Source organism: Ursus americanus, chromosome 14 (assembly GCF_024610735.1).
Source record: "Ursus americanus isolate L20-20 chromosome 14, mUrsAme1.1.p, whole genome shotgun sequence".
Classification (NCBI taxonomy): domain Eukaryota; kingdom Metazoa; phylum Chordata; class Mammalia; order Carnivora; family Ursidae; genus Ursus; species Ursus americanus.
This window is the reverse complement of record NC_142140.1, coordinates 49,807,875-49,835,115: the sequence shown is the minus strand read 5'-3', so window position 1 is coordinate 49,835,115 and position 27,241 is coordinate 49,807,875. Positions and strand designations below refer to the sequence as shown.

Below are 27,241 nucleotides of genomic sequence, written 5' to 3'. Positions count from 1 at the left end.
ATCTATCATCTATCTATCTATATCTATCATCTATTTATTTATCTATTCATTTACTTATTTACTTGAGAGAGAACAAGTGAGAAAGCACAAGCAGGGGCAGGGCAGACGGGAAGTCAGAGAATCTGAAGTAGACTCTGGCCCCAGCATAGAGTCCAATGCTGGGCTTGAACTCGCCACCAGGAGATCATGACCTGAGCTGAAACCAAGAGTTGGTTGTTCAACTAACTGAGCCACCCAGGCACCCCAATCACAGCATTTCTTTTAATTCTGGGCTCACTGCTTGTGACTTTCCTATGCTCTTGTCTCTGTTCCAGCTGTTTTCAGCAGTTACATGGAACAAAGAAATCAAACTCCTGTTTCAGAATTTATCCTCCTGGGACTTTCGGAGGAGGGAGAACTGCAGCCACTGCTCCTTTGGCTGTTCCTGTCCATGTACCTGGTCGCCTTCAGTGGGAACCTGCTCATCATCCTGGCCATTGTCATGGACTCCCGCCTCCACACGCCCATGTACTTCTTCCTTGCCAACCTGTCCTTCTCTGACATCTGTTTCACCTCCACCACCGTCCCCAAGATGCTGTGGAACATCCAGACTCAGAGCAAAGTGATCACCTATGCAGGCTGCCTCAGTCAGATGTATTTTTTTATGCTCTTTGCAGGATTAGACAACTTTCTCTTGACAGTGATGGCCTATGACCGGTTTGTGGCCATCTGTCACCCCCTGCACTACATGGTCATCATGAATCCCAAGTTCTGCTGCATCCTGCTTCTGGTATCCTGGTTATTGAGTGTTCTCAGCTCTCTATTACATGACTTAATGGTTTCACAATTGTCTTTTTGTACACAGTTAGAAATCCCTCACTTTTTCTGTGAACTTAATCAGGTGATCCAACTTGCTTGTTCTGATACCTTCTCCAATGACCTGGCAATTTATATTGGGAGTGGACTTCTGCGGGTTCTTCCACTCATTGGTATCTTTTTCTCTTATTCTAGAATTGTAATCTCCATTTTGAAAATTTCATCTTCTGGGGGCAAGTATAAAGCATTTTCCACGTGTGGGTCTCACCTCTCCATTGTCTCCTTATTCTATGGTACAGGCGTTGGGGTGTATCTTAGTTCTGCTGCTTCACAAAACTCCAGGACAACTGCCGTAGCTTCAGTGACGTACACGGTGGTCACCCCCATGCTGAACCCCTTCATCTATGGTCTGAGGAACAGAGACATAAAGCTGGCCCTAAGAAACCTTTTAGCTGAGAGGCATTCTCTGCATATAAGGATGCTTTGTTCCAAGATGAAGACGTGTGTGTGTAATAGGGCTCAAAACCCTCGACAACCTAGATCATGATTTTTGTATCAGTTCACATAAATACAATCTGCAGTTTATCTTCCTACAGTATTCAGTCTCTTTAACTTTTTCATCCATAATGATCAACTGTTTCTTTTTTCAGTTTTTTTGAATAGTTTTTGTTTAAATTCCAGTTAGTGAACAGATAATGTAATATTAGATTCAGGAATAGAATTCAGTGATTCATCACTTAACATACAACACCCAGTGCGCATCACAACAAGTGCCCGCCTCAATCCAAATCACCCGTTTAGCCCATCCACCCACCCAGCTCCCCTTCAGCAACCTTTAGTTTGTTCTCCATATTTAAGAGTCTGATTGTAGTCCATCATTTTTAAGTTAAAAAAAAGATTTATTTATTTATTCCAGAGAGGGATGGAGATAGCATGAGTGGGTAAGGCAGAGGGAGAGGGAGAGAATCTCAACCAGACTCCATGTTGAATGCGGAGTCCTTTGCATTGTTCGAGGTCATCAACCTGAGATGACGACCTAGCAAAAATCAAGTGTCAGTTGCTTAACTGACTGTGCCACCCAGGCACCCCTCATTTTGCCCAATTTCAAGCTACCAATTTTAGTTCCGATTGCAGTACTCATGGGACATAGTAACCTGGCCAGCAAATCACCTTAGAGTCTTTGGATTGGATTTGGAGGAAAATTTTGTTTGTTGCTATTTTACAATCTTCATTCAGGGGAAACCGGTTCCATCAATTGAAGATCTGGGTCAGTGATTGATCTCGGGTCTGGGAGTCAAATAGAGATTAGGACCTGTCATTGTGGCGACATGGTCACTCTTTTCTTTGTGATTATTAGAGGTGGGATTTTTGTTTTGTTTTCCTTTGTTACAACAAATTGGATGGGCCCTTAGTAAGCTGCCCATTATTTTTGTTTCATGGAGACTCTATGAAGAATTTGTGATTTTGAGAAATCCCTGTGGCTCTCACAATTTAGATGAGAATGATGAACTCTTACATGAACTAGAATACCAAAGTTCAGATGGTTTGGTACTGCTGACATTGACTGCCAGTTCAAGATGGGCTGACCTCAGGACCAATCCATTTCAATCGGAGCATGTCCATGGTAAGTGTATCCTACAGGGGAGAGCTCTGTAGAGCTTGTCATGGAGGCCATTACAGTCTCACCAAGTTATTTCTCAATGACCTTATTAATTTTATGTTCTCTGAACCCTTGTTTTGGGTATATTTTGGGGTTGAGGTATTGAATCACACAACATAAATCCATCACAATGCCCTTGTCTCCTTGTACTTCGGGTTCCTTCCTCTACGCCATACGAAGCTATTAATGGATTGACCTTCTTTTAGAGTAAGCCCATCTTTTTTCATCCCTTTTTTGTCATGGTAAAATATGTATAAAATGTATTACTTTAAACATTTAGAAGTAGTCATTTATGTGGCATTAAGGACTTTCTCCCTATTGCACAGCCACCACCTCTATCCATCTACAGAACTTTCTCATCGTCTCAAACTGAACCCTTGTCCCCATGGAACACTAACTCCCCATTGCCCCTCTGCCCAGCCCCTGACTCCCACCATCTTACCTTCTGTCTCTAAAACTGAGTCCTGTAGGTGCCTCACATAGATGTAATTGTATAATATTTGTCCTTTCGTGTCTTGCTGCTTTCACTTAACATAATGTTGGCAAGGTTCATCCATGTTGTAGCCTGTGCCAGAATTCTATTCTTTTTACAGAATAGAGTGAATGATAAATGATGTTCCATTGTATGTGTTCACCACACTTTGTTCATCTGTGATTTTGCTGATGGACGTTGGAGTTGTGTCCATATTTTGGCTACTGTAAATAAAGCTTTATTCTAATTGGTGTACAAATATCTGTTCTTGTCACTGCTATAAATTCTTTGGGCATATAAGTAGGAATATACCCACAAGTGAAATTACTGGATCGTATGATAATTCCATGTTTCAGTTTTTGAGGAACTGGCAGAGAGTTTTCCATAGCAGTTGTGCCACTTTTTAAATTCTCATCAGCAAAATATCACAGGGTTCCAATTTCCCCATGTCCTCACCAACTCTTTATTCTGTTTTAGCTTTGAAAATAGACATTCTAGTGTGTGTGAAGTGGTGTCACATTATGGTTTTGGGTTGCATTTCCCTAAAGATAGTCATGTTACCCATATTTCACTTGCTAATTAGCCATTACTGTATCTTATTGGAGAAATGTCTATTTGAGTTCATCGCCTGTTTTTTCACCATTAATTTTATTTTTTAATTTATTCTGGTGTAGTTAACATACAGTGTAATATTAGTTTCCGGTGTACAATATTGTGATTCAACATTTCCATAAAGCACCCATTTATCATCATAACAAGTGATCTCCTTAATCTTCATCACCTATTTAACCAGTCCACACACCCCTCTCCTCTCTGGTAACCATCAGATCTTTCTCTGTAATTAGAGTCTGTTTCTGGTTTGTTTTGCTCTTATTTTCCCTTTGCTCATTTGTTATGTTTTTTTAAAATCAGTCTATTAAGTAATTGATGATTATGTTCATTTAGTCAGCATCATTAGTTTTTGATGTAGTGTTCAACAATTCAATAGTTACGTATAACATCCAGTGCCCATCACCACACATGACCTCCTTAATACCCATCACCCAGTTACCCTGTCCTCCCATTCCCCTCCTTTCTGTAAGCCTCAGTTTGTTTTCCAGAGTCCAGAGTCTCTCATGGTTTGTCTCCCTCTCTGATTTCTTCCCATTCAGTTTTCCCTCCCTTCCCCCTGCGGTCCTCCATGCTATTCCTTATGTTTTTAAAATTGTACATATGAGTGAAATCACATGGTATTTGACTGACATATTTAACTTAGCATTATACTCTCTAGCTCCATCCACATCATTCCAAATTGCATTATTTCATCCTTTTTTATGCCTGAATAATATTCCATCATGTGTATATATATACCACATATCTCTCTCTCTTTTTTTTCCCCCAGAGCAATCTACACATTCAATGCAATACCTATGAAAATACCATCAACATTTTTCACAGCTGGAATAAACAATTCTAAAATTTGTATGGAACCAGAAAAGACCCCAAATCACCAGGGGATTGTTGAAAAAGAAAACCAAAGTGGAAGGAATCACAATGCTGAACTTCAAGCTATATTACAAAGCTGTGATAGTCAAGACAGCATGGTACTGGCACAAAAACAGACACATAAATCAATGGAATGGAATAGAGAGCCCAGAAATGGACCCTCAACTCTGTGGTCAACTAATCTTCGACAAAGCAAGAAAGAATATCCAATAGAAAATAGTCTCTTCAATAAATGGTGCTGGGAAAATTGGACAGCCACATGCAGAAGAATGAAACTGGACCATTCTCTTATACCATGCACAATGATAAACTCAAAATGGGTAATTTCTATCCTGAATTCCATCTCTGACATCTTACTTATATCCATATCGATTAGCTCTGTGGCAGAGAGCATTGCCTCTGGTTCTTTCTTTTGTTGTGAATTCTTCCTTCTAGTCATTTTGCCCAGAGAAGGATGGGTGAGCGAATGAACAGAGTGTAAAATATCAACCATGACCCAAGCAAAATGCACCCTAGAAAAAATCCAAAGTGGTCTGCAGCTGCCACAGAAAAGCAAACAAAGCCAAAATGAACAAAACAATAAAAATGGTGGGGGTGGGGGGAAGAGAGTATAATCTCACAGGGTGGACAAAGGAAGGTGATCTGCTGGTTCCTTACTGAATATATCTATATATCTATATATCTATATTTATATCTATATCTATATCTATCTATCTATCTTGTTTTCTTTGCATTTTTAGACAAAATTGAGTACAGTGATAAAAGGACTAGAATGAGGTATAAACATGAATTGGTAAAATAAGCATCTAGTTGCAATGAGAAAAAGGTTTAAAAAAAAGAAATGCAAAATTTTAGACTGCAGGAAAAACGAATCGTGAGGAATCACCTGGAGCTTAATATTATTATTTTCCCCTGGAGCTGGAGCTGGAGTTTTACGGTCCTGTGGGATCTATAAGTTTCTCATTCACCTGTTCTTCCAGTCTGTCTTCTGGGGGAGGGGCCTGCTGTTCTGCTTCTCAGGTTCTTTGCTTGGGTGGAGTTGCAACACCCCTTGTTAGGGGAATGGGCTCAGGATGACCTGGTCCTCTGTGTGGCTTTTGTTTCCTGGTGGCTTTCCGTGCCTCTTCAGAGGGTCAGAGCTGGTTTGCCCCCACTGCAATTCTCCTGGGGGAGAGGAGGGGTCCCCGGGACCTGTGAGTGACACTTCACCTTGTGTCTTTTTCACTGGAAGTGGTTGTGGTCTCCCGCATGCACCCGGCTCTGCTACTACTCCCAGATCATGGCTGTGTGCTATCCCACTGTCCTTTCTGAGGCCATTGTCACTCTGAGAGCTGTTGCCCAGTCATGGGGGCAGCCGTTTTGTCTCTCCCAGGGTATGTTAAATGGCCCACATGTTCCAGTCCTCTTTAGGGTGCTCAAACAAAGACCAGTCTCCCTACTGGCCCAGCTGGTGGTTTATGGTGACTGGAGCTGAGAGTCCCTTCTGGACTCACTGACCATAACCAGTCTCCCCATTCCGCCGCTTGGGCACTCTATCAGTTCAGGAACCCCCGTTCTTTCTGTGTGTCCTGGGATCCTGAGACCACAATGACCCACTTAGAATTCTACTCTATTCCTACCCTGTGCCCCTTTCAGAAAGGCATGTCTCTCACTGGAGCACATTTCTTTTTTTTTTCTTTTTCTTTTTTTATTATGTAATGTTAGTCACCATACACTACATCATTAGTTTTAAGTTAAGCAGAGAAAGACAATTATCATATGGTTGCACTTACTTGTGGAACATAAGGAATAGCAGGGAGGACATTTGGAGCAGGTTTCTAGGGGCTCTGATTTTGCACTGCGATGTTATATCATGTTCTGGGAGCCACCTTACGGAGACTCCCTCCTCTCTCAATTTACCTTCTGATATTTCCCCACAGTTTTATGATTCAGCACCTCCTACCTTGCAAAAAGCATTGTTTTTCTGCATGTAGAGTTCCAGATATATTTTCTTACATGTAGGGCTGAATTCGTGTGTGTTCAGAATGGTTTCACAGATATTCAGCTAAATTCAAGGGACCGGATAAAACAAGGTCTCCTATTCTGCTGCCATCTTGCCTCCCACTTGCCGTTAAAATGCTTTATTATGGAATTGTTGAATCACTCTATTGTACACCTGAAACTAATATTACTTTGTACCTTAACTAACTGGAATTTAAATAAAAGCATTGTGTTTTAAAAATTGAGTTGTTTTGTTTTTTTGCTGTTGAATTTTTGTGCATTTTTAAGATATTAATCTATTATTGGGTATGTGGTTTGCCAATCTTTTCTCCACTTGTGAGTTGTCTTTCACTTGAGTAATTTTGCCCTTCAATGCACAAATATTTTTAATTTTGCTGAAGTAATTTTTTTCTCTAGTTGCCTGTGTCTTTGGCATCATATCCAGAAAATCTTGGTCAAATCCATTGTTAAGGCAATGTACCTCTGTGTTTTCCTCTAAGTGCTTACTGTTTTATTTTTATTTATTTATTTATTTATTTATTTATTTATTTATTTATTTATTTAAAATCCTTTGAGACTTTATTGAACTGCTACAGTACATCGTTAGTTTTCGATGTAGTGCTCCATGATTCACTGTTTGCATATAACACCCAGTGCTCCATGCAATACGTGCCCTCAATACCCATCCCTGGGCTAATCCATTCCCCCACAACCCTCCTCTCTAAAACCCTCAGTTTGTCTTCAGATCATATAAATCTTTCCCCTTTTACAGTTTTATTTCTTGTGGTTAGATCTGTGATCCATTTGGAATCATGTTTGTAGACAGTGGATGGAAGGCTTGCCTTCATGTTTTTGCAGATGGATATCTGGTTTCCCCATCACCACTTCTTGGAAAGACTGTCCGTTTACCTTTGAACTGTGCTGGCACTGTTGTCAAATATCATTCAATTTATAAAGTGAGTTTATTTCTGGGCTTCCTCCTATTCCAACGATTTATCTTTCTGCTTATGTTGTTGTTGTTGAAAACAGATCATTTAACAATGATAATGCGGTAACTCTGAAAATCATATTTCTCCCCTCCCTAGGAATTTTTTTATTGAATATAATTTACATATAATTTTATTTTAGCTGCAGGTGAACAATGTAATGACTCACCGATTCTATATGTCGTACAGTGCTCATCAAGGTAAGTGTAGTCCTAATCCCTTTTATCTATTTCACCCGTCACCCATTCAACTGTGAGCTCCTCAAGAGAAGGAACCATGTCTTATACTTCTCTTCATTCCTGGATGTTGCTTAGTGCCTACCGTATCATAACTGCTGTGTAAGTGTTTGTAAGATACCCAAAGAAGCAAATGGTTGGGTGACATTAAACCATGAAGGAAAAAGGAGAAGCAAGAGAACAGGAGAAGCATTGTGGTGGCTGGGGGACCCATGATCATGAGCCACCAGAAGAGGGTCCAGATGGGAGAAAGAAAATGTTGAAGGCACAAAGAATGTCTCCTTCAAATCAGAATTACGGGGTACTCTGCCTTATTAGTGAGACCCTCTATAGAGAGGGGACCTCCTTGTGGGATCAAAGAGTTTAATGAGGTGAGAGACAATCCTGGAATGCCCAGGCTGTGTCCCAGTGCCAACACTGGCACTAGTTTGCATTCTGTGTTTCTCTCCTAGCTCCAGAGCACCAAGTCTCTCAAGGGGAAGTGAGACAAAGGAATATTTCCTTAATGAGACTCATGGGAATTCACCCCTCCAGCCAGAGAATTGAAAATGTCTCTGCTGCACCCACTGACTTCATCTCTTATAATCTCAGGTGATAGGAACTCATAACTGTGTCTTCCAGAGCCTTCATGAATGGGGTCATGTCTTTTCCTTTCCTGGGGGCATAACTTCCAACCTCATCAATCATTCATGGGAGAAACTGGGTCAGTGATCTCACACTGTTCTGTGATAACACCTGGGTGAGCCTCATGTTTTATATTGGGAGGGACCCCTTCAATCCGTAGTTATGTTTGGGCATCAACAGCAACAATAACTAAAGGAGGGTTTAATGATGCTAGATGTTGCCTATTAAGACTTTAATTCTAGAGGGAAACTCTGGATATACTAAACCATCTGACTCCTCCAGTGTAGTGCTTAATGACAGGGATATATTCCACAATAGTCTTTCCTCTTTTTTCATTGCTTGTTCTTTCATTGTTGAGAGTGTCTGTTTATTGTTATTTCACCATATGTATTGCAGTCATTCAAGAAACATTTTTTTTTTCAGCAATGAATGTATGGTAGACACTACTGTTTACTCTGGGAATAAATAAATGACTAAGACATTGTCTCTTCTCTCAAGGTACTCACTGTGTAAATGCCAGGAGAGATGTAAAAATAAGTAAATGTGATATTATGAGGTTGCATTGAAATTTGTGGAAGTTTGCAAAAAAGTTGACTCTTTAATTCATTTTTAACTGTTTTCAAAAAGTTGAGTCTTTCACAGAAATTCGTGAAGGCTTCACAGACAAGCTTATAATGGAACCGAGCCTGAAAGGAGGTGTTGCCGTTCTTCCAGGGGGACAATGGGTGTGATCAGTCCAGGAAGAAACAGCAGAGGAGGAAATTTAGAGATTAATTAAACTAGAGGTTGTGCTTCAGAGATTAGAAACACTTCTTACTGATGTGACCAACCATCAGTAGCAGGGTATGCAAAATGGGTGGATAGGAGAGAGGTCTGGTAGGAAATAGTATGTTAAGAATGAATCAAGCATAGATAAATCATGGAAGGAACCGAGATGCCCTTCAACAGATGACTGAATTAAGACGCTGTGGTCCATATATACAATGGAATATTGCTCAGCTATCAGAAAGAATGAGTTCTCAACATTTGCTGCAACATGGACGGCACTGGAAGAGATAATGCTAAGCAAAATAAGTCAAGCAGAGAAAGACAATTATCATATGGTTTCACTCATTTATGGAACATAAGAAGTAGGAAGACTGGTAGGAGAAGAAAGGGAAGAAGAAAGGGGGGGTAAACAGAAGGGGGAATGAGCCATGAGAGACTATGGACTCTGGGAAACAAACTGAGGACTTCAGAGGGAAGAGGGGTGGGGGAATGGGATAGGCTGGTGATGGGTAGTAAGGAGGGCACGTATTGCATGGTGCACTGGGTGTTATACGCAACTAATGAATCATGGAACTTTACATCAAAAACCAGGGATGTACTGTATGGTGACTAACATAATATAATAAAAAAAACATTGAAATAAAAAAGGAATGAATCAAGCACTTTGGCTACAGGTTTGAAATTTAATTCTGAAATTAGTGAAGCATAAATGTAGGTTTTAATGGTCAGGGGATAGCTGTGCACATGTCTGCTCTATGGAAAAGTGACCCAGGTTAATGTGAGGAACAAACTATTGTTGTGTTCAGAGTGTGAGAGAGACAGTGAGGAATAGAAGTAGTGCCATGAGCGTGAGATGGGAGGCAAGTGATGGGTCTCTGAGGGGTGGACATCGTGGACACAAAAATTCAGATGATTGCTTTCATTCATTATTCCATTTTTTCTAGCAACTTTGGCAGACATCTTCTCTTCATCATTTTTATGAGTTAATACTACACACAATGCCAGACATATTGTAGTCATCATTTTATTGAAATCTTTCAAAAACTATGAATTTTGTATCACTCTTTTATTTTGTGGATGGCAAGTGTCACTGACAGCAGTGATACCGCTTACGCAGAGCATATAATGGAGGTTAAGATTTGCTCAGAGTTCAGCGTTTCCAAAAGTTTTACATTTCATTAATAATTTTAAGTTTTATTTTTTTAATTTTTTATGGCTATAATTTATTTTTTTCTTATAATAATATTTTATTATATTATGTTAGTCACCATACAGTACATCCCTGGTTTTTGATGTAAAGTTCCATGATTCATTAGTTGCGTATAACACCCAGTGCACCATGCAATACGTGCCCTCCTTACTACCCATCACCAGCCTATCCCATTCCCCCACCCCTCTTCCCTCTGAAGTCCTCAGTTTGTTTCCCAGAGTCCATAGTCTCTCATGGCTCATTCCCCCTTCTGTTTACCCCCCCTTTCTTCTTCCCTTTCTTCTCCTACCAGTCTTCCTACTTCTTATGTTCCATAAATGAGTGAAACCATATGATAATTGTCTTTCTCTGCTTGACTTATTTTGCTTAGCATTATCTCCTCCAGTCCTGTCCATGTTGCAGCAAATGTTGAGGAAACAACAGATGTTGGAGAGGATGTGGAGAAAGGGGATCCCTCATACATTGTTGGTGGGAATGCAAGTTGGTACAGCCACTCTGGAAAACAGTGTGGAGGTCCCTTAAAAAGTTAAAAATTGAGCTACCTTATGATCCAGCCATTGCTCTACTGGGTATTTACCCCAAAGATACAGACATAGTGAAGAGAAGGGCCATATGCACCCCAATGTTCATAGGAGCATTGTCCACAATAGCTAAATCGTGGAAGGAGCCGAGATGCCCTTCAACAGATGACTGGATTAAGAAGATGTGGTCCGCATAGAGACTTTTCTAAGTGTAGCCCCATTCCTAAGTAGTGGGAGTTATCCTCCACTCCTTGAGAGTAGAATATCTATGTACATCATCGGTACTCTTCTGCTTCTAGTGTGTGTCTTCTCTATTTTTTTCACTTATTTACATTGGTGTACTCTCCTTGATATTGATTATATAGTCTGTGTCATAACCCAATACTACTTCATGTTGTTACTCAAATTGTTTCATATTTGGCAATCAGTGATTCCTGCAAGGAGTCCTGTTTCATTTTATTGGATCATGGGATCAGCACCAAGATCTCGGTGCCAGGTGCACTTGCTGCTACCAGGGTCTCTAGATCCCCTCAACTGACCTGACAAGGAAACATATGAGTGTATGCTATGTGTATATGCAGACACTTACACATCTATCTATATGTAACTCTCTGTATCTGTGTTAGGCTAAAGCAAGTTCATACTGATGGCTCCAGCTCTCATTTACTGCCGCATGGATCATTCTAGCCTCTCCACCTTGCTTACATGTAAACTCCCACACCAAATGACCCACCATTTACTCTCCATTTCCTTATATGTTCAATTTCAGTTCACACGTGTAGAGCATCAGCATTGTTAACAGTGCTCTCTGGGGTACACCTGTATCAACGACAGTAGAGTCCTGTGCACTTTCATCTCCACTTTTACAGACTCCACTCAGTCTCCAGATCACATGTTTCTGCCTTTTTTGCCCACCTGCTTCATTGATATTTTTTCACGCAACTGTAATATAGTTAGCTATTTTTTCCCCCCCACAGGGAGCATTCCGTTCTGGGATTCCCTCAGTCCTCTGAGTGTTTTGTGTGTGTTGATTGGTATTTGTAACGTTGTTGAATCCGTTTTTTAGTCTAACAGTTTTTCGAGTTTTTAATGGTGTGTTAGTTTTTAAATAAGATCGCCTTTTTTGTGAAGAGAAATCATATTACCTTTTCCTTTCTACTTTGGATGGCTTTCCTTTCCTTTCCTTTCCTTTCCTTTCCTTTCCTTTCCTTTCCTTTCCTTTCCTTTCCTTTCCTTTCCTCTCCCTCCTCCCTCCTCCCTCCTCCTCCTCCTCCTCCTCCTCCTCCTCCTCCTCCTCCTTCTTCTCCTTCTCCTTCTTTCCCTTCACCGGCTAATTGCTCTGTCTGGAACTTGAATGCTGTGTGTAAAGAAGTTATAAAAGCAGGCATTCTTGTCTTGTTCTTATCTTAGGGTTGCTTTCAGCCTTTCCCTATTAAGAATAATGTTAAAAGTTTTCATATATCACCTATATCATGTTGAGGAAGTTTCCTTCTGTTCTTAGTTTTTTTTGATGCCGCTATTATGAAAGAATGCAGAATTTTGTCAATTTTTTTTCTGCATCAGTTGAGAAAATCCTGCCTTTTATCCTTTTATCCTTCATTCTGTTAATGTGGTGTATTACAGGGAGGGGTTTTCATAAGTTAAACAAACCATCCTTGCCTTCCAGGAATGAATCCCACTGTCATGATGCATAATTCTTTTATACTGCATAAACAAAAGGCTGCTATATTCAGTTGTAATATTTAGTGAAAGATGCCCATGGAATGTTGATCTGTACTTTTCTTTTCTTGCGATGTCTTTATTTGGCTTGGTGTAAGTGCAAAGCTGCCGTCTTGGAATAAAGTAGGAAGTGTTTGCCTTTGAAATTTTTGGGAAGTTTGAGAAGGATTGATGTTCATTCTTCTAATTCTGTGTGGATCTTATGATCTTTAGTCATGATTACTTCAGTGGAATGCCTACATTAGAAAATGCAATTCTCCTAGTAGAAAGAACTCTGTGACTCACAGTATCACCTGTGCTCTGCTTTCTTTTCTTTTCTTTTCTTTTCTTTTCTTTTCTTTTCTTTTCTTTTCTTTTCTTTCTTTTCTTTTCTTTTCCTCCATTTTCTAATACGGTTGTACTTGAGCTACAAGAGTACACAGTGCTACAATAATGGACACTACCTTTCTCCCTCTCTGCACTCTGTGTGTGTGTGTGTGTGTGTGTGTGTGTGTGTGTAGAGAATAGAGAAGTTATCATTACAGTGCACTCAAGTTAAGCCTTTATAGCAAGATGAAGCTGTTTTAGGCAATACAAAATGCAGAATGTAGACCAGCTAGAGACTGAGAGTAAAGAAAGAGAAAAAGAGAAAGAATTAGAGAGAAATGAATTTTGTTCCATTTGTATATATTACATAATATTTGTGCCATTGTAGACATCATATATAATATATACATATAAAAATGACAATGAATGACAGTGTCCGTTGCCTTAGAATGTTTCCAAAGAAGCAGGAGGCTTTGATCTCCTCTCTTCTTCTCCTACATCCAACACCTGTTCCTGTTGTGTTACTCACTCTGCTCACAGCTTTCTCTTTGATGTTGCCCTGTGGTTTCGGGTGAGCTTTTGTCTAAGGCTGTTTGCACAGGCTATTTCTCTGCCTTAACTTTTTCCCTCAAAATTAACTGTGTGGTTCATGAATGCACTGCCCTCAGCTTTCCTGCTCAAAATCCCCTTATCAGAGAGGATACAATGGAAGTTTTCTCTTCACTTTAGGACTATCTTGTCTTGCATTATTTTACTTATTAGTGATAATCACCATTTGTTACATAATTCGCTCATCTGTTAATACTTGATTCCTCCCTCTAACACACATATCTTAGACTCAATCTTGTTAAGGACAAATGCATATCACTACTTTACAGTCCTTTCAACAATGCTTTCCACAAGATAATTGATTAAAATATTTGTTAAGTGAACAAAAAACATCTCAGGAAATTTATAGAGGACAACATTGCTTTGGGTAAATGTTGTGATTCAGGACTAGTACTGCAATTATTTTCAGCATCATGGAAAACATGGAGCTTTTGAGATTCTTGAAATTCTCAGCTAGTTATTCTAGATTGATAGGTAATGTGTGAGAATTAATGAATGAAGAAATTTGAAAACACAAATTTCACCACATAAATCTCAGCATTTCTTTTTATCTCTTCCTCTCTCTCTCATCTATTTATTTGAGAGAGAGAGAGAGAGAGAAAGAGAGAGTGCACAAGCAGGGGGAGGAGCAGAGGGGGAGGAAGAGATTATGAAGTAGACTCTGCCCCAAGCGTAGAGTCCAATGTGGGGCTTGAACTCACCTCCAGGAGATCATGACCTGAGCTGAAACCAAGAGTTGGTTGTTCAACTAACTGAGCCACCCAGGCACCCCAATCACAGCGTTTCTTTTAATTCTGGGCTCACTGCTTGTGACTTTCCTATGCTCTTGTCTCTGTTCCAGCTGTTTTCAGCAGTTACATGGAACAAAGAAATCAAACTCCTGTTTCAGAATTTATCCTCCGGGGACTTTTGGAGGAGGGAGAACTGCAGCCACTGCTCCTTTGGCTGTTCCTGTCCATGTACCTGGTCGCCTTCAGTGGGAACCTGCTCATCGTCCTAGCCATTGTCACGGACTCCCGCCTCCACATGCCCATGTACTTCTTCCTTGCCAACCTGTCCTTCTCTGACATCTGTTTCACCTCCACCACCGTCCCCAAGATGCTGTGGAACATCCAGACTCAGAGCAAAGTGATCACCTATGCAGGATGCCTCAGCCAGATGTATTTTTTCATGCTTTTGGCAGTATTAGACAACTTTCTCTTGACAGTGATGGCCTATGACCAGTTTGTGGCCATCTGTCACCCCCTGCACTACATGGACATCATGAACCCCAAGTTCTGCTGCATCCTGCTTCTGGTGTGCTGGGTTTTGAGTGTTCTGGACTCTCTATTACATGACTTAATGGTTTTGCAATTGTCTTTTTGCACACAGATAGAAATCCCTCACTTTTTCTGTGAACTTAATCAGGTGATCCAACTTGCTTGTTCTGACACCTTCTCCAATATCCTGGCGATTTATCTTGCGAGTGGATTTCTGGAGGTTCTTCCACTCATTGGCATCCTTTTCTCTTATTCTAGAATTGTAACCTCCATTTTGAAAATTTCATCTTCTGGGGGCAAGTATAAAGCATTTTCCACGTGTGGGTCTCACCTCTTGGTTGTCTCCTTATTCTATGGTACAGGCTTTGGTGTGTATCTTAGTTCTGCTGCTTCACAAAACTCCAGGACAACTGCCATAGCTTCAGTGATTTACACAGTGGTCACACCCATGCTGAACCCCTTCATCTATGGTCTAAGGAATAGAGACATAAAATTGGCCCTAAGAAAGCTCTTTGGCCGAGAGGCATTCTCTGCATATAAGGATCCTTTGTTTCAAGATGAAGACATGTGTAGTAGGGCTCAAAACCCTGGAAGACCTAGATCATGATTTTTGTATCAATTCACAGAAATACAATCTGCAGTTATCTTCCTAAAGTATTCAGTGTTTTTAACTTTTTCATACATAACAATCAACTATGTCTTTTTTTTTAGTTTGAAGTTTTTATTTAAATTACAGTTAGTTAACAGATGGTGTAATATTAGGTTCAGGAATAGAATTCAGTGATTCATCACTTACATACGACACCAAGTGCTCTTCACAGCAAGAGCCCTCCTTAATCAGAATCACCCATTTAGCCCATCCACCCCCCAGCTCCTCATTCCCCATCATCCATAGCCCATCCATCCACCTACCTCCCCTCCAGCAACCCTGTTTGTTCTCCATTTTTAAGAGTCTGTTTTCTATGTGTATGGTGTGAGAGAGTGGTCAAGTTTTATTCTTTTGCATGTGGCTGTCCAGTTTTCCCAACACCATTTATTGAAAAGACTGTCTTTTTTCCACTGGATGTTTTTTCCTGCTTTATCAAAGATTAGTTGCCCAAAGAGCCGAGGGTCCATTTCTGGGTTCTCTATTCTGTTCCGTTGGTCTATGTGTCTGTTTTTGTGCCAGTACCATGCTGTCTTTGCCATCACAGCTTTGTAGTACAGCTCGAAATCTGGCATTGTGATGCCCCCAGCTTTGTTTTTCCTTTTCAACAGTTCCTTGGCCATTCGGGGCCTTTTCTGGTTCCATACAAATTTAAGAACTATTTGTTTCAGTTCCTTGAAAAATGTCATCGGTATTTTGATCCATGAGCATGGAAAATTTTTCCATCTTTTTGTGTCTTCTTCAATGTCTTTCAAGAGTGATTTATAGTTTATAGAATATAGGTCCTTTACGTCTCTGGTTAAGTTCATTCCAAGGTAACATATGGTTTTTGGTGCTATTGTAAATGGGATGGATTCCCTAATTTCTCTTTCTTTAGTGTCATTATTTGTGTATAGAAATGCAACTGTTTCTGAGCATTAATTATGTATCCCGCCACATTACCGAATTGCTCTATAACTTCTAATAGTTTGGGAGTGGCTTCTTTTGGGTTTTCCATATAGAGTATCATATAATCTGTGAAGAGAGACAGTTTGACTTCTTATTTGCCGATTTGGATACATTTTATTCCTTTTTGTTGTCTGACTGCTGTTGCAAGGACTTCTAGTCCTATGTTGAATAATAGTGGCGAGAGTGGGCATCCTTGTCGTGTTCCTGATCTTAAGGGAAAGGCTTCTAGCTTTTCCCCATTGAGAATGATATTTGCTGTAGGCTTTTCATAGATGGTTTTTATGAGATTGAGGAATGTACCCTCTATCCCTACACTCTGAAGTGCTTTGATCAGGAAAGGATGCTGTATTTTGTCAAATGCTTTTTCTGCATCTATTGAGAGAATCATATGATTTCTGAATTTTTCTTTCTGGATAAACTCTAAGACACTGATAGATTTGCGAATGTTGACCCACCTTTGCATCCCAGGGATGAATCCAACTTGGTCATGATGGATAATCCTTTTAATGTACTGTTGGATTCTATCAGCCAGGATCTTGAAAGACCTCAATGTGAGACAGGAATCCATCAAAATCCTAGAGGAGAACATAGGCAGCAACCTCTACGACATCAGTCAAAGCAACCTTTTTCATGATACATCTCCAAAGGCAAGAGAAACAAAAGAAAAAATGAACTTGTGGGACTTCATCAAGATAAAAAGCTTCTGCACAGCCAAGGAAACAGTAAAAAAAAAAAAATAAGAGGCAGCCCACGGAATGGGAGAAGATATTTCAAATGATGCTACAGATAAAAGACTGGTATCCAAGATCTACAAAGAACTTCTCAAACTCAGTACGTGAGAAACAAATAAACAAATCATAAAATGGGCAGAAGATATGAACAGACACTTTTCCAATGAGGACATACAAATGGCTAACAGACACATGAAAAAATGTTCAAAATCATTAGCCATCAGGGAAATTCAAATCAAAACCACGCTAAGATACCACCTTACGTAAGTTAGAATGGCAAAAATCAACAAGGTAAGAAACAACAATTGTTGGAGAGGATGTGGAGAAAGGGGATCCCTCCTATATCGTTGGTGGGAATGCAGGTTGGTGCAGCCACTCTGGAAAACAGTGTGGAGGTCCCTTAAAAAGTTAAAAATTAAGCTACCCTATGACCCAGCCATTGCACCATGGGTATCTACCCCAAAGATACAGACGTAGTGAAGAGAAGGGCCATATGCACCCCAATGTTCATAACAGCATTGTCCACAATAGCTAAATTGTGGAAGGAACAGAGATGCCCTTCAACAGATGACTGGATTAAGAAGCTGAGGTCCATATATACAATGGATAATTACTCAGCTATCAGAAAGAACGAATTCTCAACATTAGCTGCAACATGGACGGCACTGGAGGAGATAATGCTAAGTGAAATAAGTCAAGCAGAGAAAGATAAATATCATATGATTTCTCTCATCTATGGAACATAAGAACTAGGAAGATCGGTAGGGGAAGAAACGGATAAAGAAAGGGGGGTAATCAGAAGGGACAATGAAGCATGAGAGACTATGGACTCTGAGAAACAAACTGAGGGCTTCAGAGGGGAGGGGGGTGGGGGAATGGGATAGACTTGTAATGGGTAGTAAAGAGGGCACGTATTGTATGGTGCACTGGGTGTTATATGGAACTAATGAATCATTGAACTTTACATCAAAAACCAGTGATGTACTGTATGGTGACTAACATAATAAAAAAACATTAAAATAAAAAAAAGAGTCTATTTTCTAGTTTATTTCTTAAAAAATTTTAAAAATATTTATTTATTTATATCAGAAAGAGATAGAGATAGCATGAACTAGTATGGCAGAGGGAGAGGAAGAGAGAATCTCAAGCAAACTCTGGGCTGAGCACGGAGCCCAATGCAAGGCTCAATATCATTACCCTGAGATCACAACCTGAGCTGTAACCAAGAACTGGACACTTAACTGACTGTGCCATCCAGGAAGCTGCCTTTTTAAAAAAAATTTTTGATATTGTATAAATTTCCAGTGGTAGATAAGTAATACAGGAAGTTGGATACTTATAATGTTTGGAAGAGCCAGAGGAATATGTGGGATGCTTCCTCCATCAGATGAAAGTAGCTATCCCTTAGAGTATCTGCTTTGGGAGAAAATCCATTTAACATAGCAGAGGTTACATAGCAATTTCTAGGGGTGTCTGTCAATCTACCGCAGAAAGAGATCAGATGTGCAACAGCAGAGGCAACTGGAACCCTGTGTGATGAAGTTTATGATAATCCACATTCACTATGAGATACCTAGTTTTCAATTGCACAGTTCAAAAAATAAATTAAGTGTGTAGGTAATAGAAATTACAACTCCTGATTTTTCAGGCACTGATGGTATCCTTCTCAGTGATTACTCCAGGGAAGCTTTATTACTTTTTTTTCTTCCCTTTTTTTTCATAATAATATGTTTATTATATTATGTTAGTCACCATACAGTACATCCCTGGTTTCTGATGCAACGTTCGAAGATTCATTAGTTGCGTATAACACCCAGTGCACCATGCAATACGTGCCCTCCTTACTACCCATCACTAACCTATCCCATTCCCCCCCCCCCGAAGCCCTCAGTTTGTTTTTCAGAGTCCATATTACTTTTCTTTTAGTGTTTAGGTAGGCAGCAGCACTGCCTGGGGATTTTTCTCAGCATTTCTTTTCATAACAGTCCTTTCATGGTCACAAAAGCAATATGGACATTGTACCCGTTTCCTGCTAAGTCTTTGTAATGATGCATCTCACAAATTAGGCAGTAATAGAAGAATAAGTGTATGGACCTCACCTGTGCTTTATGAGACAGAGTAAGATGAATGTCTCCTCATCACCTGACCCCAGAAGACTCCACTTGGATTTGCAGGCCATAGTGGTAACTTCCCATTACCAGGTTCACACTTTTCTGGGTAAAAGTCCACAGATCATTTGAACACTAGTGTTCAGATAACTGTTTTTAGGATTGCTCTCAAAAGGAAACACAAAGAAGGAAAGGAAAGCAAGAATGTAGGAAGAAAATAAAGGGAATAAAGCAGAGCACATGCAGCATTTGCAGGTTTCTATAGTATAGTTACTTTCATCTTGCCCAGTTTCTTTTTTTAAAGTTTTATTTATGAGAGAAAGAGAGAGAAATGGGGGGAGGGTCAGAGGTAGAGGGAGAAAGAATCTTAAGCAGGCTCCGTTCTGATCTCACAATCCTGAGATCATGATGGGAGCTGAAATCAAGAGTTGGCTGCTTAACCGACTGCCCCACCCAGGTACCCCTTATCTTGCCCAATTTCAAGCAACCAATTTCAGTTCAGATCTCAGTCCTCACACATCATCATAAGCTGCCTAGCACCATCACCTCAGAGTCTTTGCGTTGGGTTTGGAGGAAAATGTAATGCATTTGCCACTTTTTTAGAGTCTTCACTCAAGAGTAGCTGGTTCCATCAATCTAAGATTTGGGGCTGTGAGATAATGAGCCTTCATTGTGGTGACTCAGGTCAAGCTTTTCTTCATGAGAATTAGAGGGCTTTTAATTTTTTTTATTGTTTTGGTTACTCAGATTGAATGGGTCCTTAGTCAGCTGCCCACCATTTTTGTTTCATGGAGACACCATGAGGAATTTGCCATTTTGAGAAATCCCTGAGGCTCTCACAATTTAGATGAGAATGATGAACTCTTACATGAACTATGAACACCATATCTCAGATGGTTGTGGACTGCTGACATGGCCTCTGACAGTTCAGGATGGGTGACCTCAGGACAAATCCATTTCAATTTGAGCATGTCCATGGAAACCATGTCCTTACAGGGTTGTATGACTCTGTAGAGCTTGTCGAGGAAGACACTACAGGCTCACCAGGTTATTTCTCAAAGACCATACGTTAAATTTTATGTCCTCTGAACCCTTATTTTGGGTATACTTTGGGGTTGAGGTATTGAATCACACAAGATAAACCATTACAATGCCCTTGTCTCCTGAACTGTGGATTTCTTCTTCTGTATCATATGAGGCAATTTATGGCACTGAAATTCTCTTAGCATATGTCAACCTTTTTTCATCCTTTTTTTTTCATGGTAAGATATATATTCAATATATTATTTTATGTCTTCATTGGAAAAGTGTCTATTTATATCTTCTGCCCATTTTATGATTTATTTGTTTCTTGTGTATTGAGTTTGAAAAGTTCTTTGTAGATCTTGGATACCAGTCTTTTATCTGCAGTGTCATTTACAAATATCTTTTCCCATTCCGTGGGCTGCCTCTTAGTTTTTTTGACTGTTTCCTTGGCTGTGCAGAAGCTTTTTATCTTGATGAAGCCCCACAAGTTCATTTTATCTTTTGTTTCTCTTCCCTTTGGAGATGTGTCATGAAAACGTTTGCTGTGGCCGATGTCGTAGAGGTTGCTGCCTATGCTCTCCTATAGGATTTTGGTGGATTCCGGTCTCACATCGAGGTCTTTCATCCGTTTGGAGTTTATCTTTGCGTATGGTGTGAGAGTGGTCAAGTTTCATTCTTTTGCATGTAGCTGTCCAATTTTCCCAGCACCATTTATTGAAGAGATTGTCTTTTTTCCACCAGATGTTTTTTCCTGCTTTGTCAAAGATTAGTTGCCCAGAGAGCCGAGGGTCCATTTCTGGGTTCTCTATTCTGTCCCCTTGGTCAATGTGTCTGTTTTTGTGCCAGTACCATGCTGTCTTTGTGATCACAGCTTTGTACTACAATTGAAATCTGGCATTGTGATGCCCCCAGCTTTGTTTTTCCTTTTTAACAGTTCCTTGGAGATTCGGGGCCTTTTCTGGTTCCACACAACTCTAAGGGCTGTTTGTTCCAATTCTTTGAAAAATGTCATTGGTATTTTGATTGAGATAGCATTGAAAGTGTAGATTGCTCTGGGTAGCATGGACATTATAACTATGTTAATTCTTCTGATCCATGAGCATGGAATATTTTTCTATCTTTTTGTGTCTTCTTCAATGTCTTTCAAGAGTGATTTGTAGTTTCTAACGTATAGATCCGTTATGTCTCTGGTTAAGTTAATTTCAAGATAACGTATGATTTTTGGTGCTATTGTAAATGGGATGGATTCCCTAATTTCTCTTTCTTCAGTCTCATTGTTTGTGTATAGAAATGCAACTGATTTCTGAGCATTGATTTTGTATCCCGCCACGTTACTGAATTGCTCTATAACTTCTAGTAGTTTGGGGGTGGCTTCTTTTGGGTTTTCCATATAGAGTATCATGTCATCTGTGAAGAGAGACAGTTTGACTTCTTATTTGCTGATTTGGATACATTTTATCCCTTTTTGTTGTCTGATTGCTATTGCAAGGACTTCTAGTCCTATGTTGAATAATAGTGGCGAGAGTGGGCATCCTTGTCGTGTTCCTGATCTTAAGGGAAAGGCTTCTAGCTTTTCCCCATTGAGAATGATATTTGCTGTAGGCTTTTCTTAGATGGTTTTTATGAGATTGAGGAATGTACCCTCTATCCCTACACTCTGAAGTGCTTTGATCAGGAAAGAATGCTGTATTTTGTCAAATGCTTTTTCTGCATCTATTGAGAGGATCATATGATTCTTTACTTTTTTTGTTGATATAATCTATGACACTGATAGATTTGCGAATGTTGACCCACCTTTGCATCCCAGGGTTGAATCCCACTTGGTCATGATGGATAATCCTTTTAATGTACTGTTGGATCCTATTAGCTAGGATCTTGTTGAGAATTTTGGCATCCATATTCATCAGGGATATCAGTCTGTAATTCTCCTTTTTGATGGGGTCTTTGCCTATTTTGGGGATCATGGTAATATGGGCCTCATAGAATGAGTTTGGTAGTTTTCCTTCTGTTTCTATTTTTTGAAACAGCTTCAGGAGAAAGGTATTATTTCTTCTTTGAATGTTTTGTAGAATTCCCCAGGAAATCCATTAGGCCCTGGCGTTTTGTTTTTTGGAAGGTTTTTAATCACTGCTTCAATCTCTTCATAATTAATTGGTCTGTTTAAAAAATCAATTTCTTCCTGTTTCAGTCTTGGTAGTTTATAGGTTTCCAGGAAGGCCTCCATCTCTTCCAGATTGATTAATTTATTGTGATAAAGCTGTTGATAAAAGTTTCTAATGATCCTTCCTATTTCATTGGTGTTGGTTGTGACCTCTCCCTTTTCATTCATAATTTTATTAATTTGGGTCCTTTCTCTATTCTTTTGGATAAGTCTGGCCAGTGGCTTTTTTATTTTATTTATTCTTTCAACGAACCAGCTTCTAGTTCTGTTGATGTGTTCTCCTGTGATCCTGGCTTCTAATTCATTGATCTCTGCTCTAATCTTCATCAACTGGTTTCTCGTGTGTGGATTAGGCCCGTTCTTCTGTTGCTGTTCCAGCTTCTTGAGGTGAGAATATAAAAGCTGTATTTTAGATTTTTCTATTCTTTTGAGTGAGGCTTGGATGGCTATGTATTTTCCCCTTAGGACTGCCTTTGCAGTGCCCCATAGTCTTTGGACCATTGTGTTTTCATTCTCATTGGTCTCCATAAATTGTTTAAATTGATTTTTGATTTCCTGGTTTATTGAATCATTCTTGAGCAGGATGGTTCTTAGTTTCCAAGTGTTTGAGTTTCATCCAAATTTTTCCTTGTGATTGAGTTCCAGTTTTAAAGCATTGTGGTCTGAGAATACGCAGGGAATAATTTCAGTCTTTTGGTATCAGTTGAGACCTGTTTTGTGACCCAGAACATGATCTATTCTAGAGAATGTTCCATGTGCAGAATAGAATGAGTATTCTCTTGTTCTGGGGTGTTGTGTTCTATAAATATCTATGAGGTCCACCTGGTCTAGTATGGCATTCAAAGCTCTTTGTTTATTTTCTGCTTAGGTGATCTATCTATTGCTGATAGTGGAGTGTTGAGGTCCCCTGCTATTAATGTATTTTTATCTGTATGTCTCTTTATTCTGGTTAAGAGTTGGCTTGTGTATCTTGCTGCTCCCCTGTTGGGGGCATATATATTTATAATTGTCACATCCACTTGATGGTTACATCCTTTAAGAATAATATAGTGCTCTTCTGTATCTCTAACTATAGTCTCTAGTTTAAAATCCAATATGTCTGATATGAGAATTGCTACCCTAGCTCTCGTTTGAGGTCCATTGGCATGAAAGATGGTATTCCATCCCTTTACTTTCAGTCTGAATGTATCTTTAGGTTCAAAATAGTCTCTTATAGACAGCAAATGGATGGGTCATGTCTTTTTATCCAATCTGCAACCCTGTGGCATTTCATGGGAGCATTTAGGCCATTCACATTGAGACTGATTATTGAGAGATATGATTTTAATGATGTCATGTTACCTATAAAGTCTTTGTTTCTATAGATTGTAACTTTCTGTTCTGTGTCACTCTTGGGTCTTTTTAGTTTTATAGAACCCCCCCTTAATATCTCCTGTAAGGCTGGTTTCGTGGTTACCAAATTGGTCAGTGACTGGTGGTTCTGGAAGGTCTTTATTTCTCCATCAATTCTGAATGACAGCCTTGCTGGATAAAGGATCCTTGGCTGCATGTTTTTCTCTGAAAGAGTTTTAAATATGCTCCCCCAACCCTTTCTCTCATTCCAGGTCTGTGTAGACAGGTCTGACGTAATTCTGATGGCTTTGCCTTGGTACGTGAGAAATTTCTTTGCCCTGGCCGCTTTCAATACTGTATCCTTGGTCTAATAATTGTGAAATGCACTATGATGTGACGTGGCATAGGTTTGTGGTTGTGTTTTAAAAATTGAGTTGTTTTGGGTTTTTGCTGTTGAATTTTCGTATATTTTTTAGATATTAATCTATTATCATGTATGTGGTTTGCCAATCTTTTCTCTACTCACGGATTGCCTTTCACTTGAGTAATTTTCCCCTTCAATGCACAAATATTTTTAATTTCGCTGAAGTAATTTATTTCTCTAGTTGCCTGTGTCTTTGGCATTATATCCAGGAAATCTTGGTCAAATCTAGTGTCAAGGAAATGTACCTCTGTGTTTTCCTCTAAGCGCTTACAGTTTTATTTTATTTATTTATTCATTTATTTACTAATTTATTTATTTTAAATCCTTTGAGACTTTATTGAGCTGCTACAATACCTCATTAGTTTTCAATGTAGTTTCCATGATTCATTGTTTGCATATAATACCCAGTGTTCCATGTAATATGTGCCCTCCTTAATACCCATCCCTGGGCTAGCCCGTCTCCCCACAACCTTCCACTCTAAAACCCTCAGTTTGTCTTCAGATCGTATAAATCTTTCGCCTTTTACAGTTTTATTTCTTGTGGTTAGATCTGTGATCCATTTGGAATCATGTTTGGAGATGGTGGATGGAAGGGTTGCCTTCATTTTTTTTTGCAGATGGATATACTGGTTTCCCTGTCACCATTTCTTTTTTTTTATAATAATTTTTATTATATTATGTTAGTCACCATACAGTACATCCTTGGTTTTTGATGAAAAGTTCGGTGATTCATTACTTGCATATAATACCCAGTGCACCATGCAATACGTGCTCTCCTTACTACCCATCACCAGCCTATCCCATTCCGCAACCCCCTCACCTCTGAAGCCCTCAGTTTGTTTCTCAGAGTCTATAATCTCTCATTCTTCATTCCCCCTTCTGATTACCCCCCCTTTCTTTATCCCTGTCACCATTTCTTGGAAAGACTGTCCATTTACCTTTGAACTGTGCTGGCACTATTGTCAAATATCATTCAATTTATAAACTGAGTTTATTTCTGGGCTTCCTCCTATTCCAATGATTTATATTTCTGCTTATTGTTGTTGAAAATGGATCATTTAACAACGATAATGCGGTAACTCTGAAAATCATGTTTCTCCCCTCCTAGGAATTTCTTTACTGAATATAATTTACATATAGTTTTTTTTAGCTGTAGGTGTACAATGTAATGATTCACCAATTCTATACGTTGTATAGTGCTCATCGAGGTAAGTGTACTCCTAATCACCTTTATCTATTTTACCCATCACTCATTCAACTGTGAGCTCCTCAAGAGAAGGAACCATGTCTTATACTTCTCTTCATTCCTGGATGTTGCTTAGTGCCTACCGTATCATAACTGCTGTGTAAGTGTTTGTAAGATACCCAAAGAAGCAAATGGTTGGGTGACATTAAACCATGAAGGAAAAAGGAGAAGCAAGAGAACAGGAGAAGCATTGTGGTGGCTGGGGGATCCATGATCATGAGCCACCAGAAGAGGGTCCAGATGGGAGAAAGAAAATGTTGAAGGCACAAAGAATGTCTCCTTCAAATCAGAATTACGGGGTACTCTGCCTTATTAGTGAGACCCTCTATAGAGAGGGGACCTCCTTGTGGGATCAAAGAGTTTAATGAGGTGAGAGACAATCCTGGAATGCCCAGGCTGTGTCCCAGTGCCAACACTGGCACTAGTTTGCATTCTGTGTTTCTCTCCTAGCTCCAGAGCACCAAGTCTCTCAAGGGGAAGTGAGACAAAGGAATATTTCCTTAATGAGACTCATGGGAATTCACCCCTCCAGCCAGAGAATTGAAAATGTCTCTGCTGCACCCACTGACTTCATCTCTTATAATCTCAGGTGATAGGAACTCATAACTGTGTCTTCCAGAGCCTTCATGAATGGCGCCATGTCTTTTCCTTTCCTGGGGGCATAACTTCCAACCTCATCAATCATTCATGGGAGAAACTGGGTCAGTGATCTCACACTGTTCTGTGATAACATCTGGGTGAGCCTCATGTTTTATATTGGGAGGGACCCCTTCAATCTGTAGTTATGCTTTGGGCATCAACAGTGACAATAACTAAAGGAGGGTTTAATGATGCTAGATGTTGCCTATTAAGACTTTAATTCTAGAGGGAAACTCTGGATATACTAAACCATCTGACTCCTCCAGTGTAGTGCTTAATAACAGGGATATCATTCCGCAATAGTCTTTCCTCTTTTTTCATTGCTTTTTCTTTCATTGTTGAGAGTGTCTGTTTATTGTTATTTCACTATATGTATTGCAGTCATTCAAGAAACATTTTTTTTTTCAGCAATGAATGTATGGTAGACACTACTGTTTACTCTGGGAATAAATAAATGACTAAGACATTGTCTCTTCTCTCAAGGTACTCACTGTGTAAATGCCAGGAGAGATGTAAAAATAAGTAAATGTGATATCATGAGGTTGCATTGAAATTTGTGGAAGTTTGCAAAAAAGTTGACTCTTTAATTCATTTTTAACTTTTTTCAAAAAGTTGAGTCTTTCATGGAAATTCGTGAAGACTTCACAGACAAGCTTATAATGGAACCGAGCCTGAAAGGAGGTGTTGCCGTTCTTCCAGGGGGACAATGGGTGTGATCAGTCCAGGAAGAAACAGCAGAGGAGGAAATTTAGAGATTAATTAAACTAGAGGTTGTGCTTCAGAGATTAGAAACACTTCTTACTGATGTGACCAACCATCAGTAGCAGGGTATGCAAAATGGGTGGATAGGAGACGGGTCTGGTAGGAAATAGTATGTTAAGAATGAATCAAGCATTTTGGTTACAGGATTGAAATTTAATTCTGAAATTAGTGAAGTATAAGTGCATGTTTTAAAGGTCAGGGGATAGCTGTGCACAGGTCTGCTCTATGGAAAAGTGACCCAGGTTAATGTGAGGAACAAACTATTGTTGTGTTCAGAGTGTGAGAGAGACAGTGAGGAATAGTAATAGTGCCATGAGCCTGAGATGGGAGGCAAGTGATGGTACTCTGAGGGGGTAGACATCATGGATACCAAAACTCACTTGAATAATATTTGATTTTGTGTATGTATGTGTGTGTATATATATATCTATATATCTATATCTATATCATATTGTCATTATCCATTCAGTGTAGATGGACATTTGGGCTATAGTTTGGCCATTGTTGCCATGTGTCATGATGTGAATAGAGCTAGAGTGTATTATGCTAAGTGAAATAAGTCAGTCAGAGAACGAAAAATAGTGTATG

The 27,241-nt window shown here is 39.6% G+C and overlaps 2 protein-coding genes across 2 annotated transcripts; both read left to right on the top strand.

Moving 5' to 3' along the window:
* Positions 1-331: 331 nt before the first annotated feature.
* On the top strand, positions 332-8,209 carry LOC123801785 (olfactory receptor 7A17-like). The gene is made up of 3 exons (XM_045812024.2): positions 332-1,304; positions 2,291-2,419; positions 8,067-8,209. Exons 1-3 carry the CDS (start codon positions 332-334, stop codon positions 8,207-8,209), a joined length of 1,245 nt encoding a protein of 414 aa, XP_045667980.2.
* A 6,014-nt stretch (positions 8,210-14,223) lies between these two features.
* Positions 14,224-15,237, top strand: LOC123801784 (putative olfactory receptor 7A2). Its single transcript, XM_045812022.2, has one exon. The coding sequence runs from the start codon at positions 14,230-14,232 to the stop codon at positions 15,235-15,237; it is 1,008 nt and encodes a 335-aa protein (XP_045667978.2). The 5' UTR covers positions 14,224-14,229.
* Positions 15,238-27,241: the final 12,004 nt, after the last annotated feature.